The sequence below is a fragment of the Eumetopias jubatus genome, unplaced genomic scaffold, assembly GCF_037043125.1.
Source record: "Eumetopias jubatus isolate StellerSeaLion01/CBP00866 unplaced genomic scaffold, mEumJub1_p1.0 scaffold_5, whole genome shotgun sequence".
NCBI classification, from domain to species: Eukaryota; Metazoa; Chordata; class Mammalia; order Carnivora; family Otariidae; genus Eumetopias; species Eumetopias jubatus.
Window position 1 is genome coordinate 63,981,891 of NW_028274811.1, and position 17,371 is coordinate 63,999,261.

Consider the following 17,371-nt stretch of genomic DNA (forward strand, 5'->3'; position numbering starts at 1 on the left):
CCATGCAACTTTGAAAAAAAAAAAAGATTTCTCGGAAGTGTCTGTGAACTTGAGGAGACAGGAATCAATAAGGACGTGGTCATGACTAAGTTATGATACTAAACAACTGCAGGCCCTTTCTCATTCCTCTTGGAGTTCAAACTCAGGTAGCCCAGTGGCCCCGCAGGCCTGCCAGGTCCCTGTGTGCAGCTTCCTGCATTATGTGCTGCCTCCTTGCCCTGAGCCACCCACTCTCCTGCCCATGCCCAGAACTGGATTATGGTTGCTGTCAAGTCTGAGGGTTCTTAAAATCACTGCTGCAGTTTCCACACAGTAATTACTAACAATGGTTAAATTACTGACATTCTGAGGACACCACCCTGAAAGAATTACCAAGCAAAACACATTTACTCTAGTGCAACAAAAGCAGAAAAACAAAGACCAATGCCAACAGATTGCAGTAATTTTAAAGTATCTTTAAGATTCTTAGCAAATTATTAGTGTTATCCTTTATTTATTTCTTAAATGGGGAAATACATCTATCATCACCCCCCTATTTCATTTTATAAAGAAGAACTGTGTATGTTCTTGGGTTGATAGTGCTTTAAAATCAGCATATAATCAGTATGGCTGACTTTATTCATTAATTCAATCATACAACAAGTATTTATTAAGCATCTATCATATACCAAACATCATTCTAGTAGGTGGAGATTCAGTAGCGAATAAAATAGACCAAAAAAAAAAAAAATCCCATGCCTCAGGAATTTATATTCAGCCTGGATAGACAATAAAGAAGTGATATATGTAGAGTGTTCAGACAGTGCTAACATTAAAAAATAAAGCAGACCAGGAGACCTGACAAAGTGGAAAAGATGTGACCTTTTTAGAGACAAACAGAAGGCAGGCCTTCCTGAGAAGACATCTTTGGATCAAGACGGGAAAGATGTGATCAAGTAGTCATGCAGACACCTTTGGGAGAAGCCATCAGACGGATCTGTGAGTGCACAGCCCTGCCTATGACAGGAATGTGCCCAGGGTTTGTGCTGGTTTTACAGAAACAGAAGGACAGGGTGGCAGTCTTAGAAAATGCATCCAGAGGGGTAATGGAGAAGGGTACAAATTATATCCAGTTTCCATCCTGAGCCACTGGGATGGAGAAGACTGTAAGAGCTGCTAGATTGAGGCAGACTATTTTTTTTTTAATGCAAATATTCAATATAGATGGAGGCAGTCAGGTGGATTTTCATTTCCTATTTTACTCTTTTAAAGAATATTTACAAGGCCCATAAATTACTATAGCAATCAGACCATCATTTAAAATGATAGGTAAAATTTTGCACGCTATTAGTTTCAGTTTTATAATATATGCATAAAGATTGAATAACTGTGTATTGCTTTTATAATTGAAAGAAATATATATTATTTAAAACTATTTACAAGCGAATAAAAAGGCAGAGTTTGCTGAAGTAGAATAAGTACAAGTTTTCCCAGGGAAAGTTGAATTTGAATCTTGCTGCTGTTACTTGTTAATTATATGACTTTGAGCATATTTCTTTATGCTTTAAAATTCAGTGTTCTCCTCTAGAAGCAGGAATATAGATAGACAGATAGATGACAGATAGATTATAGGTATATAGTTATATTTTATCTTTAAGCTGTATTGCTTTACTGTGAAAGTTAAATAAAATACTGTACACAGAACACTCCACATATTCCCTAAAAATCATAATCAAAATAATAACAATAATAGTAATAATAATATGGAAAATAACACTGATGATAACGAAAGTAAAAATAACGTTTATATTCCCTGTACTTATAGAATGGGCATCATGTGGTAAGTGCTATAATGTATCATCACGTTTAATCCCTATAGCAAACCTCTAAGGTGGGCATTATTATTATCCCATTTTACAGATGATGAAAATGAAAGCTGTAAAAGGAAAATACTTTATAGGCAGGAGATAGCTATTTATCTGAAGATAAAAACACTAAAAGTATAGGTTCAGGCTTACAAGTCCATGGAGTTTTATCTTATCCATCATGAACCAGAAAGTTTAATGCCTTCCTTGAGAGCCCACAAATCCCTGGAATATTAAATTAATACTTCTCAGTGATCTATTTGTATTAAACTTTGAGGTGAAACTACAGACAGCAAAAAAATGGGCCAGACAACTGGAGATGGCCTTAAAGATAAATCCAACCAATATAGGGAAGATTAAAAATTAAAGAAGCTCAAAGTCTATGTGTGTACAGATGGTGAAGCAACAAGCACATTATTAAATGTTACAGATTATGTTTATCTGTTTCTCTGGAAATAGTTTTATTGAGAATTAAAATATTTTACATTTACATAATTTTTATTCGCTCTCTATGATGGTTATACTTTATGTGTCAACTTGGCTAAGACTATGGTGTCCAGTTCCCGTGGTCAAATACTAGTCTAGATGTTCCTGTGGAGATATTTTGTAGCTGTCTACAATCAGTTGACTTTAAAAAAGCAGATCAGCCTCTATAATGTGGGTGGGCTTCATCCAATCAATCAATTAAAGGCCTTAAGAGTAAAACCTGAGGTTCCCCTGAGAAAAAGAACTTTGACTCAAGACTGTGACATAAAAATCCTACCTGAGTTTCCAGCTGACCTGGCTTGCCCTACAGATTTGGGACTTGCCAAAGCCTACAATCATGTGAGTCAATTCCTTAAAATAAATCTTAGACTATATATATTATGTATTTATACACATACACACATATGGGTTATTGATTGATTGAGAGGGAGAGAGGGAGTGTGCAGGAGTGGGTGGTAGAGGCATGCTAGAGGGAGAGAAAGAATCTTAAGCCGGCTCCACACTCAGCATGGAGCCTGAGGTGGGGCTCCATCTCACAACCCCGAGATTATGACCTGAAACAAAATCAAGAGTCAGATGCTTAACCAACTGAGCTACCCAGGTGTCCCTATATGGTTCTGCTTCTCTGGAGAATCCTTACTGATACACTCTCCACTTCCATTTGTATACTTTTCTGACCATTTTGTTTTTAATTTGGTGATTTTTCAGTATTTGAGCTTAACATTAACTTGGGTTTAATTTTTGTTTTTTCTCCCAGTATTCTAAAGGTCAACAGCACAAAATCTAACTATTATTAATTGAAATAATATGAAATTTCTACAAACATTAAATCAAAATTTTATTTACACCTCCTCTGGAGTTATTTTTCAACATTATGATGGAAGTGAGCTTCAAAAAGTTGAATTTTTAAAGCTGCAGCAACATACATGCAAAGATTAAGTTACATTTTTTCCCCAAGTTTAAAAATTTTACTAAATTTGAATGGCCATTTTCTAATATTCTAAACAAAATTATTATGTTTTGGCTATAAGTTCATGATAAAAAATGTTTATCTATAATAAGATAATATCAGCCTGGGTTAAGCTAAGTAATGATAGTATCTAATGCTCTTAGGAATTTCTGGACAATGAAATTTAACATGACTGGCATTTTTTTGAAATGTGGGAGAGGAAGATTACAGTTAGTAGCACATAAGAACTAGAGTTGAGCAACTTAGTAGTTTCTGTAGAAACAGATCATTAAAGCAAAAAAGAGATTAGTTCAATAAAGGTAATAACATATAGGCAGTTTTGGCAAGCATAAAATATTTTTAAGCATATGAGAGAAAATACATAGTGAAGATGAGATTTTAAAAGTCATGATGTAAAACGTTGCAAATATGAATACAGACTTTAGTATTACTGAGATGTGTATTGAGGTATTTCTCAACTATCAGATTTCCAGAGTCTCCTAAGAATTTTTATAAAATAATACAAAAAACATACCAAAGTGTAGAAGAACTAAGAAAGTAGTTAAAAATGACAACAAGGTGTCTTATAACGGTTACTTATAAGCTTTACTGATCATTGACCTAGTATATACCTCCACCTGTCTCTTCCAAAAGAGTACCCTGATTCTTGTTCATGTATCTGCCCCTTAGCTCCTGATCCCAAGAGAAAGCAGAAATTAACTTTATGCTCCAGGGGAAGGGCTTGAGTAGCTGGTTGTTTCAAACACAGATTTTTAGTGATATCAATGAGTTATTATCAATTCTGTGAGCCCATAAAATCCCTTATTAATCAAGCAACATTAAACTGACTTTTCTTTTACAATTAAAGCATGTCACACAGGAGCACCTGGGTGGTTCAGTTGGTTGAGGTCCAACTTTTGATTTCGGCTCAGCTCATGATCTCACGGTTTTGAGATTTAAGCCCCACGACAGCCTCTGCTCTGGGCATGGAGCCTGCTTAAGATTCACTCACTCCCTCTGCCCTGCTCTCTCTCAAAAATGAATGAATGAATGAATGAATAAATAAATAAAAGCATGTCACACAATAACTGTTTTTAGAATGTATGCATTGCTAGATATTAACATATACTACTGAGGAAATTATATCTTCAAGTTATACTATGAGGGATTTTTGTTATTTCACTTATTTCTTGGCAATATTTTAACTTTACTTCAAGTTCAGATTCACACTTTTTGGGGAAAGATGATAGATTATATAACTATATCTATATTCATAGAGTTATAAACATATTCTTACACTTGTCTAAAGAGAAAGATATGGAGTAGGTAATCTCTCAAATTCCCTACTGGTAACATGATCCTATAATACAGTGAAGTTTATCTTAGTAAAAACATGAAAAAATACTATCTACATAAAACAGATTTAAATAACAACTATATTTTTTCTTACAGTTCAATATAATGTCACACATCAATAAAATGTTTTGTTTTATAAAAAAAATGTTAGCTCTATTTGGTGTTTTCACTAAAGCCTCAGTAAACTGGACAAAGCCAAATCTTTAGAAGCAATGGTTTCCTCCTTATTCCATTGAGAATCTGCAGATAATAACTTCTGGTTTTTAGAGATCATAGCAACAAACTTCTGGTTTTTACATATAAGTTTTTTTAATATTTAAGCCTCCTTAGCATATCTTTATGAACAAGAATATACTTGATAAAATAATTAGTAAAGTTGCTCCAGGCACTGAAGGGAAAATATGTCTATACAGAAAAGAAGAAAATGTGTAACAAATGTAAGGTGAACAAAAACGAGGATGTGAAGCTCTATTTCAGACTGCAAGGAAGTAAAGTGCTAAGATCAGAATGCAAAAACAACTCTTGTTCATTAGAGAATAATATGGTAAGATATTATTCATTTTCAAAATGCATGGGTTGTAGAATAATTGAACAAAGTCAGCCATGTAGAATTAAATTTCATAAAAAAAAAACCAGGAAAGAGTCTAAAAGAAATCTATACCATAGTTAAGAAAATCACAAAATTCACTATAAACAGAAGGGAAGCTTTTGTAGGGCCAAAATTGAATATTTTTAAAAGTTAGAGAAAAATATCTAATTACTCTGTGTACTGTGTTTAGCTGCAGAAATATGTAACATTTGTTTTAATGTTACACACACACACATGCATACATACATATATACATATATTTATACCCACACACGGTTTATCCATGTAACCATATACATATGGTTTATCTATAAGGCATAAATATATATTTATATATGTAAAACTACAGTTATAAATCTTTACTACTGCCCATCAGTGTTCTATTATATGTGTAGATGATTGGTGTTGTGTGTACTTCCTCAGTGGCCAAGCTGGTCTTTTGAAAGATTAAACATATTAAAAGATTTAGAAGGAAACAGTGAAAATGATGATGCTCTGGCGTGCCCCATCACTATTGTCTGGATCTCTGATGGGCATCGCAGAGATCACAATTAGTTTATTAGAAACTACTGTATCCAGGTGGCAATGTCTATCAACACTACCAAGTGGGATCAGATATCGATAGTCCTCAAATAAGTTTAACATTTAAGTAAACTATGAAATTTTAACATTATAAACACGTAAAGAACAGTATAGCTTTCAAAGTTTAGTGTTTTAACATAGCTGGTGGTCTTTTACATTCACCTGAAAGTTCCATTTTTTCTAATCATAACTTTTTGTTATTATTTGTTAGCTCAGTATTTATATAAGCCCAAACCCAGTTCTTTAATATTAAAAAAAAAAGTGACAGAACAATTAAAAATCTCTCCTTAGGCAAGAGAAAAAGAAAAAAAAAATCAAGCTTTGTTTTTGCGGTGGTAAGAATAAAACAGTATTTGGTTTTAATTTTAGCCACTGTCCTACTGTAGAGCTCTAAGACTTCCACAAGCCCGTTTTTGACCAATTTTGATCCCATTCAATAACACTTCTCATTTCTGGCCCTGCTGTTATTCTTATAATGATTTCATCAACTTGATGAATAAATGGTATTTCCAGAGAGGTAAAATACTAGCTAATAAGACAAAATAAATTAAGAGGAATGAGGAAATTTATGTGAGAATAAGCTTGATTTAATATACCTTATGGTTAATAAATTAAATTTTTATATAGATTAGCTCATTTGTAGAAGTCAATTTTCTAATGCAAATGTCTTAATTTTTTAAAGGACACAGACAAAAGTATTGGTATAATCAGTTTATGAAGCCTCTCCCTATTATGAAATTTAAATAAAAGATAAACGAAAATTGGATTTGTGCAACTGAGTGGGAAGCAGCCACTGACTTAACTTTATTAAAGAGTGTTATTTTATGGAATTTAATCTAAATATTGTGTATCACCTTTCAAAAGTTGTAAACTGATTTCTTTTCAAAGTTATAAACTGATCTATATTTCACACGCACAGATACACACACACTACACATTCTTAATAATTGTAAATCTTTGTTTTTGAAGGCATATTTATTAGTCCAAAGTCTGATGAATATAGTAGCACAGTTCTGAAACTATAAAGGAATAATTTATGTTACAATGTCATAAGCAGATTCTGAAGGAAATTTCAAAAGAGAGCTTCCAAAAACTATTTGAGCAATAGCAACATAATTGGATCATATATATCACCACTAAAGGTGATTCATTTCAAAGTACAGCATCTGTATGGCCACTCCAAAAATATGAATCTCATTAGTTTGTAATTATTGGGATATAACCTAGTTTGAATAGATTTCTTGTATAGTTCATGGGTGTGCTCTTTATACTCAATGAAATAAGATGTTTAAATATCTGAGCATAAGATTCAACTAAGATAAATAAAAAGGAGCTTTCAGTAGTTATAGAAACAGGTGTTAGGTGAAACTGCCCTAGTAACTCAGATGCTACAAAACATGTTCCTCTAGGCTAATGCATCCCATCAGAACCTTCAGAGCTGAATGATTAACAAGCAGATGCTCTATATTCAATAACAGGATATATCCCCAAGAGGAGAAATGCAGATGTGATGTATTATGCTTCCCCTCCACAAAATAACACACAAAAAAAGCAGTTATTAAGCACTTACTTTTTTGCATGGCAATTTAGAAGTTCAAATAAGAGAAATTAGGTATATTTGAATAAATAAACACAGAATAAAGCTTGAAAATATTGTAAACATTGTAATGTGGACACAGACTAGAGGGTTCAGTTATCTGTTTTAATAATAGCAGTCATAATAATTCTAAATTAAAGGCTAATCAAATAGGCTCTATTGTAAAGAGAAAGGCCTATATCATTTTGTAGCATTATAACGTGTGAAACACTATCTAATATCTCATTAATTCTCAGTTATATTGTCTATCATTCTGATTTTTTCACACTATATATTATTCAAGATAGAAACCTATTATTCTTTTTAGAAATAGTTCTGAACAATGAGAATTTGTCACATTGGGGAATTATAATTAATCCAATTCTGCGTACCTGTGGGGTAAAAACAACCTAGATTTGTTATACAATATCCATACACTGCAAACTTTTAATAAATAGTATCATTCAGTAGCAGTATCCACTAGGGACCTGCACTGATGTCATGTGTAGATTTGCTTAAAATGATCATTCTTAATTCATAATTCATATGTTAATAACTAATAATCAGGAGGCTGTGACACCCCCATTTACTTCACAATTTCTTCCTCTATTGAATTTTGAGGAGTAGCAGATCTTCTACTGGAAACATTCAAATTATTTAATTTAAAGAAATTAAAGTATGTATTTGAAGGAATTACTGTCCAATTATGCTGTGAATCTGAAGGAAGAATATGAGTCTGATAAGGATATTGAAGATATCATGTAGGAACATATAAATGTTTGATTCAGGTAAAATTTGGGGGGCAAACAAAAGATTGCATTTCATTGATGATATAAACAGTATGGAGAAATACCAGGAAAGAAAGAAAAAATAAAGGACCATGACATGAGTCTGAGCTTAGAAAAGATTATTCTAGATAAATTCTGTTAATGGAAGAAGATGAGAGTAGAAACAGAGAATTATTAACCATTTATGAAATAAATATATTCTGTGTAACAGTTTTAAATAAAACATGTATTTTGAATAAATATTAATAAAGAAGAATATTATGTAAACAGACAATAAATATTCATTTAAGAAAAATGTTGAAATAACTGGTGGCAAATGGTACCAAAAAGAACTAAAATAATCATAATCCACTTTCCACAACTATTCACATTCCTTATGAAACCAAGTTTTCACAAATCTCATAATAAATATTTTGTCAAAAGGTTTAATACTACACAATACTCTTTTTATTATGTACTTTGATAAAATTAAAAGGGAAACATTTAACTCCCACTGGCAGTTTTTATATAGAAGGAGTGCCTGCTTTCCTAAATGACAAATTTTCTCAATGCTGATCTGTATATGAAATATTTCGTTAAAATATTCCTTAAGAATACCTTTTTGTTCTATTCTAAAAGTCTGTGCTAAAATCACAACAAAAACATCCGGTCACATCTAAAAACAAAAATACTTTTAAACCATAATTTAAACTTTATGATGTTCAGATCACTGTAAAGTAAAATAAATATTTAGGGAAAAAAATACTCCGTTGCATTTGCCAGAAGTTTTCTTAGTAGGCAGATAAATTATTAAAATAACTTTAAAATAATAAAATCACACCAAGAAATAGGTATATACTTAAATATCATTTACACTATGTTAAAATTAATCCTCACTATGCAAAAATCATAATTCTTTTGCATTGGCACCAAAATTGTTTGGCAGGCAACAGAGCAAGGTGTGGGGTGTAAGATGGGAGAGGAATGAGCCTGTGCTAGAAAGGCATCTTGCTCATTAAGGATTGATACAAAGAGAAAACTCAACTAAGGTTGAGAAATACAGAATCTTTGGGCAACCCAGTGAACACTAATGCATCAAGTTAGGGCAAAAAGAAGTCAGGAACTAGACAAGAGGAGTCATAGCAAGGGATGAGTTTGCTATTGAGTCATGTGATTAGATTGCTCCTAAAAATGGGCCACACATTATTGACTAGACTGGGAGAAAATGATAGGGAGCTCATATAATTGAGAGTTTATCTAATTCTGTGATTCCATTATCAAAGGAATTATAATAAGTATCATGCAATAAGACATCCTTGGGGTTTATGAAAGATTTTTGTGACATCTACTTCATTTTCTTCCACTGAATTTTTAATCTTTCAAATTTACTCCTACAGGTAAAAATCCCCACCCAGCCACTTTTGGAGGAAGGTAGAAATCAGGAAGTCTGGAACCAGTTGAAATAAGTTAGGTCTATGAATTGAAATGACCCTACCTTGTACCTAAATTCCAGTAACTGGGCTAGATTACCCCCTCCTTCCTATAAAATCAGGCTGCCTTTTGTTCATTGCCTTCAGTAACCATTTCCTGCTCTTGTCTCTCAGACTTAACTCCTTTCCGCAATTACTTGTCTAAGAAGGAATCTAGTGCTGAGATCTGTTTTTTCTCTTCAGATCAGCCTCTGACCCCTACATCTCAGGACCTGACTCCCTTTTCCTGATGTTGCTGGTCTGCCTGGGCCTTTTATTTATTGCTAACCACAACAGCTGTGCCACCTACTTTATCCTTATAAATGTGTCTGGTCTTCAGGCTCCTGGCATTTCTCTTTGATCCATCCCATTGTCCTAGAACCTAGAAGATACAACGCCTTCTCTACCATTAGCATTCTTCATAGTACTTAGTTCAAACTTGAGGCTGTGCTTGATAAATGCTGGTTAGCTGGATGAGAAGCAAAGTTATGATGCCAAGTTTCAGTAGCATTAAGTTATAACTGTAAAAATTTGTTTTAAATAAAGTGTTTGACACAATATGATTTTTATCCTTAAATGAATAGCATGTTTAGTGCCAGTTATATATTTGATAATGCAATATTCTATCATGGAAGGTCACTTTACCATTTTCTTTTTTCATTCTGCTCATTTTATTAATTTTCTGCACTTTATCATTTTAGTTTTTCCTCCTCATTTTGTTATTTTGGGCATTTTTCTTAATGTTTTAATTTTCTCATTTCCTTATTCTTTAATGTTGATGTGATATTTTATATTGTGTTTTCCTCTGTGGTAGTTTATCCTCAATTCTTTTTTTATTTAAAATTTATAGCCAACATAATTTAATCTGGGACAGCATAATGGGTCCAAGAAATAAAAGTCAATAAATAAAACAGTGCTAGTTTTTTTGGCTGAAACCTGAAAAAAATCCACTTCAAAGGATGAAGGGTCCATTAATAGGGGCATTAAGTTAAATAGAAATAATCTTATTAGCAACATAGGAACTTTACCTGCTGAAGTTGGCTCTTCTTCATCTGATGCTATCATAAGAGGAAAAGAGGTGAAGTGGGGACAGGGAAAGGGTGGGGGTGGATAGGGGTGGGGAGGGAGAGAGAGAGAAAAAGAGAAATTGAACATAAATATAACATAAATATATTTTGCATTTTCAAACAATGACTATAAGCTCCTGACTTGTAATTTTGTGAATACATTAGAAATCTGCCATTAGATAATTGGATAATGACAAATTAATGGGCATTTACATTAAATTAACATTTATATACTTCTATACTCTAAAATACATATTTATTAGAAAAGACCATTCAGTTGTCTGAATCTGATTTCCCTTCCTTTTTGCAAACAAGATTGACTTTATTTAGTTTGAGTGTAAATTATAATTATTATGAATTATATTATTTAAAAATATAAATTGTATATAACATATGAATACCCTACCATCACCACTTTGTGGGAATTTTCTATTAGCAAAGAGGAATCAAAAGGCATTGTGGATAGTAAAAATTTTGTTCCATGAAGTAGACATTTTATAAAAGAGATAGGGGTTACACACAAACACACTCAACTCCCACGTATCACACACTTTAAGATTCAGAAGTGGTGATTCTGTGGTGAAGCCACAAAAACCTGAATTTTGAAGGTTGACCCCAAGTGGTTTTGACGCCGTGGTCTACAACCCACAAATGATAAACAGGGATATTATAAAAGGAAAGGCCACAATATGAAAATACAACTTTATGCTAAAGCAGTGGTTCACAACCACGAATTTATATTAGAATGCCAAACTCTGGGCCCTACCTCAAACCAATTAAGTCAGAATCTCTTTCAATGGTATTAACTTGTAGGCAGGATTGAGGCATTACTAGATAATATAAGGTAACATGAACTATAACTCAAAGTGGGAATCATTCAGATTCCTGTTTTAAAAGGGAGGAATTAAAAAAAAATTTGAGGGGGTGGTGCAGAGAGAGAGACAGAATCTTAAGCAGACTCCATGCCCAGTGTGGAGTCCCCAACAGGGCTCGACCTCACAACCCTGAGATCATGATCTGAACAGAAATCAAGAGTCGGACACTTAACTGACTGAGCCATTGAGGTGCCCCAAGACATTACTAAATAACATCAATATAAGGTAACATGAACTATAACTCAAAGTGTGATTCAGTCTGATTCCTGTTTTAAAAGGGACGAATTTTTAAAAGCAGCCAGTCTCCAAGGGTAATAATCTGCTATGTGTATGTAGGGGGTGTTGTAAGAGTGGAAAAAAAGAGTTTATCTGAAGTTGCTTCACAATTTTGCCTAGAATCCACCTCTTCACCTTTACACTAACAGACAGACTCTGTGAGGGGGTATTTCTGCTCTGTACACAAGCGCAGCTTACCCCAAATATTACCGTTGAGTTATATGACACCAGCCGGTACTATTTCATTTGATCCAGGAAGTTTTAAAATAAAAATTTACTCAGCTGAATTGCTTATAAAGGAGGTTTGTTCCCAGGTGATTCATTAATCAAGGTATCACTGTGTAGCCAGGGAGCGGTCTCTACTCTTTCCCATTAAGGTTACCTGTGCACAGAGCATACCTTTAGACAAACTGACTCTGTGTCCTGACAGTATTTTCCTCTCACACGGTTTGGCTTGTCTCCTTGGCACATAAAAGAATGGAGAGAGCAAACACACTTGGCGTTCATGGTGTGGAGAACATAAATATTTAAAAAGCCGTTTGCTGCTTTATTATGTCCAAAATATACCTTAACATGTTCGAAGTGGAAAACTGTCAGTAGCTTCCAGGAATTCCCTTTTAGGAAAATACCATAAAGCCTTGTAGAACTGCTGACTTAAATGGTCATTATTAGTAAAAGTCTGGAGAGTCAAAGTGTGTGTGGGGGGAAAGGAACTCAATTTATAAAGCTATGATGAGATGAAAATTACTTATATTTGATACAGAGGTTTAGAGTGACTGAGCAATTTGTCTAAAGTCAATCTGAATTTGAGCTCATGTCAATGTGACTTTCAAACCAAAATCTTTCCACTATGCCTTACTTTCTCCCAAAGTGTTGACTCAGTATCCACTAAGAGATAAAGGGAAAAAGGGGTATAGAGTCACATAGTGAGGACTGGCTAGATCTCTGATAGTGTTACTCGGACTTAAGCATAATGGGGAAAAAAAACTGGATGTAGGGACCGGAAAACTTCTTTAGGTCCCTTACAATCCAGGGATAGACACTGGCAGGTGAGATCTAGAGTGTGTAGTTAAAATATCCTAAGCATGTGATGCCTAAGGAAGATTAGAAATGCTAAGATTTTATCCCTCCATTATATATGGATAAGCAAGAAATTTTCGGAAAGAACTATCCAGCACAGAAACAAAGACAATTAAATTTATAGATGTCTTAGCAAGTAGAATGTCTTAAAACCAAAGCCTGTGGAGTAAGCAGTGCACTAACCTACACTTAAGCCTGTAATACCTAAAAATATCTTTGTAACAGATTAGCAATATTAGAGTCAGCAGATACACAGGTCTGCATAGAATTCTGTTTCTATACATCTCCATAATGGCGTTTCCTCGTAATACAAAGATGTCACTAACCAGTACTCATACTATTAAAATACACACACACACACACACACACAATCACAAAGGCACATACATAGGGTTAGTATTACTATTAATTCACTCTTGCAGTTTTCTCTAGCAAAGAGGGTCTTGTAGGTGGCTAGCTACTTTACCAAATAGAGCATCATGAACTATTAACAGGTGGCAGCTAGAGACCCAAAGGTACAAATAAGCCTCAAAGTAGACATTAGTGGCCTATTTAGCAACATTTAAGTAAAATAATTACCACAGAAGATAATGCCATGCTACCCAAATGATTTTTCACTTTTCCTATTTGCTTCTCAGAACTCATTGAAATCAGCAAATCAAAAAATATGTCTTTGTCACATGCAAGTTCCTTTAATCCCAGAAATTAAAAACACATGCACCGGGGCATCTGGGTGGCTCAGTAGGTTAAGGGTCTGACTCTTGATTTTGGCTCAGGTCATGATCTCAGGGTCGTGGGATGGAGCCCTGAATCAGGCTCTATGATCAGTGCAGAGTCGGCTTGAGATTTTCTTTCCCTCTCCCTCTGCCCCTTCCCCCTCTTGCATTCTCCCTCTCTCTCATAAATAAATAAAATATTTACAAAAAACAAAACAAAACAAAACACATGCACTAAGCAAAACAAAGCTAAACAAATAACTCTGTATTGCTCTGCCTGGTCACAGTGCAGAAGGATGTACTGAAATGACGGTGACAGTAGAAAAACAGACAGCAAAAATATATATCTGATATAGACAACTTAGATGTGCGGCCCTCTCATTGCTCATAACATCACCCTGGTGTTCACTAAAATGCCCCAGATCTACTGAATTTGAATTTGGGTGTTAGTTCAGGTTTCTGCATTTTAAAAAAGTGCAGCAGGTGACTGTTACAAACATTAAATGTTGAGAATGATGGCTATACCCATCAAAATTTATTGCAATAGGAAAGAGCCATGGGTGCAGTTGTTGGAACTGCAGCAGCAAATTAGCAGGCTTATAGGAAACCCTTCACAATATGTACTGGGGTTGCTTCACCAGCTCTCAAAGCTCTTTCTCTTGTATCATCTTCAGATTTATTTGGATATCTACATCAATACTTTGGAGGAAGATAACTTATCCTTTGGATATAGAGGGGAAGCTTGTATCTCAGAACTAAATAAATCTTTTCCATTTTCCTGGCCACCATTATTCATCTAGGTAAGCATATGACCCATTTGGGGACAATGATGTGTAAGATCAAGTTTGTGTGTGCTTGGGTGAGGTGAGGCTCTTGGAAAGGAGGTTTCTTTAATCTTCTGAGAAAGTGTCTGGAAAAACCCTCTTTCTCTTCCCTTTAGACCCAGACAGGAAGCCTGTGGTCCCAGAAGTGAGCTGGCAGACATTTTGCAACCATGATGGGAGCCAGCGTTAGAAAGAAGCCAATCCTGCTCAAAGGCAGAATGGAAAAACAGAAAGAAATTAGATTACTGATGATATGGTTCAGCCACTAAATCATATTCTTACCCAAATCTGGACCTTCAATTCTGAGGAAAAATTCTTCTACTTTATTGTTTATTTAGTTTTAGTTTTCTCTAATTTGCAACTACATGACATTCTGCCACTACTATAACCAGTTTTGTTGTTCCCATTTAAAATATATTAGAACACATAAGGAATTAATTATCTCTGAGGCAGGTGAGATGGAAAGTACATACAGCCTTGGGCATTGCATTCTGAGGGCAGCTGGGCTTTCAGCACATAATTTTTCCACAGAGCTCATGACCATGTTTTGATACACTAAACCTACTGTGATTTTGAAGTTGGTCACTGTTTATTTAGGATGGTCTGACAGTGTACATGTTCATGAACTGGGTTAGTAGGTGGCAGAAGAAGGCAACCTGTGGACTCCCCTTCCTTCTTTTCTCCTTCCTTCCCAACCTTTCTCTTTTGTTCCACAGGCTCAACTGTCAAGTACAGTAACTACCCAAACCGGACGGGCTGTGTACTACAGGGATACACATATGATATTAAAACACACACACTTCTTCACTGGACAGGCTTCAGTTCTATATGGTATCAACAATTCTTATATCTCCTGTCTTCCTTTGTCCTATCCTTGGATGTTTTAAGTGAACTTTTATAACCTGGAAAGTCTATCCATTCCAAAAACAATTCTGTACCCACTGTGGCTCACCATCAAATAGGAATAGTTCATTATGAAAGACACAAAATACATTTCTTAGAATATTATAATCTATTTTACATATGGATGTTACTCAATTCATATTGATTTAAGGATCATTTTGTTTGCTATATTATAAATCTAGTTAATTATGTACCAGATATGCTCTGCAAGTTTGAAATTATCTTGTAATTCATTATTTCCATAAACAAAGAAACAAGAAATATATACTCTTAAATTCTGACAATATTTCAGAAGTTTTGATTCAACTGCAGTGATGAAAAAATAACAATATGTATGTATGATTATTCATGCTTGTGAGGTGATAAATGCTGTAAATGTGAATATGTATGTGTGTGTGTCTGTGTGTGTGTGTGCATGGGTGCACGCGTGTGTGTGTGTATGTGTGTGATTACTAAGGCAAAGAAGAATAAATTACAATTTCAAATTTGTGAACTTAGTCATTTAAATAGGTTGTAGAGTTTCTTCTGGAAGTATTCAGAGATGTATTTAGAGATAGGTTTTGGTTCATATGGTTTTTGTTTTATTATTTGTTTGTTCATCTGTTTTTTGGCCAATGGCCCAAAGAGGACATGCCTTAGGACTTAAAAGTTGCCATTACCAACTTCTTCCTTGTGAAAATACAAAGAGGAATATTATTCTCTCCCAGCCAAAGACTTCAGACAGCAAATGATTTGGTCAGTTATACACTCTCAGAACTGCACGATGTTTGGGACACAATGAGAAACAACAGATAATGTTTGCATTGAAAGTATTCAGAGAATTACAAAGTCTTCTCTATGCTATTAGTCTTTCACATGCATTTTGATTCCTGTGCTAAATTTGGAGAATGGCATCTATTTGAGTACAGTTCAAAATATGTAATATATATAATTTGTACACATGTAGTCAGTATGTAAGTATATATTTGTATGTTTATTAGTCTCCTCCATTGGACTAGGAGTTTCATGAGGTCAGGGCTGTAACTTTTTTGTTCACCATTATAACTGTAGTTTTAGAACAGAGTCTACAATGTTGTAGGGTTCAATAAATATTTGTCAAGAGAAAGAGAACAATATAGATAAATATTTAATACACTCCACTGTGTTGCTCAATAAAATTTAGCTGTTTAATTAGCTACATTACTAGACTTGTCAAAGAGAAAACCTTACATCTTCATCTATGTTTTAGTTGCATAGCTCTCTCTATATATGTAAATAATTATATATATATACTGACTTACATAATTATATAGTCATATAAATCAGATTTACTTTCTTTGGGCAGGAGAGAAAAGGAATAATGGTTCAAAAGACAATGGTTACTCTAATGACCATTTGATCATCTCATGGAAAAATAAATTTGTGATTTTCAACTAATAAAAAAGCTTCAAACTAATGTTTATTAACTAAATAGATTCATTAAAATAGAACCACAAAATGCACTTTCTATGTTTAGTAGTGATATAGCTCACATGGGTTTCACAATATAGTTAAACAGTGAATCATGTTAACAGCAATTAGCAGTGCATTTGCGATTTTCTCACTTTAGGAATAGGTACAAATGGGAAAAATAATTTAAAAAAATGAATGGAAGCTTTAGTTTCATTGTTTTGTCACTGAGTTAAAAAAATACATAATTTATAAAACTAAACCAGAGTCCTGGGAAGTTGGGAAATAACATGACTCATCTCCCAGCTAGTATAAAAGAGACATTGGGGACATAATTAGGATACATTTTCCTGCTTAAAGGAAGCACTAAAGATCGTTAAGCTAGGTGATTTGACATTACAAAGGCCTTATAATTCAGTATGTCATTTATCTATTCAATTGTCCTCAATCTTTTATTTATTCTATGTGATCTCCTTCCCTATCCAAATTCATCCCACTCTTGTAGACTCAATTCAAATTTCACCATCCTCAGTGTATAAGCATTTATTTTAGTCTCCAGATTTGTGTAGTTGTCCCCTTTGATT

The 17,371-nt window shown here is 34.1% G+C and overlaps 1 protein-coding gene across 2 annotated transcripts in view; it reads right to left on the reverse strand.

The window, feature by feature from the left end:
- The window catches only part of EDIL3 (EGF like and discoidin domains 3), a 410,994-nt gene that overhangs the window by 256,604 nt on the left and 137,019 nt on the right, over window positions 1–17,371 (reverse strand). Inside the window, exon 3 of one of the 2 annotated variants that reach the window (XM_028114563.1) lies at window positions 10,647–10,676. The exons of the other annotated variant lie outside the window; for it this stretch is intronic. Coding sequence (XP_027970364.1) covers window positions 10,647–10,676 — 30 coding nt within the window. The remainder of the gene's footprint in view (window positions 1–10,646; window positions 10,677–17,371) is intronic. 2 annotated transcript variants of the gene reach the window in all.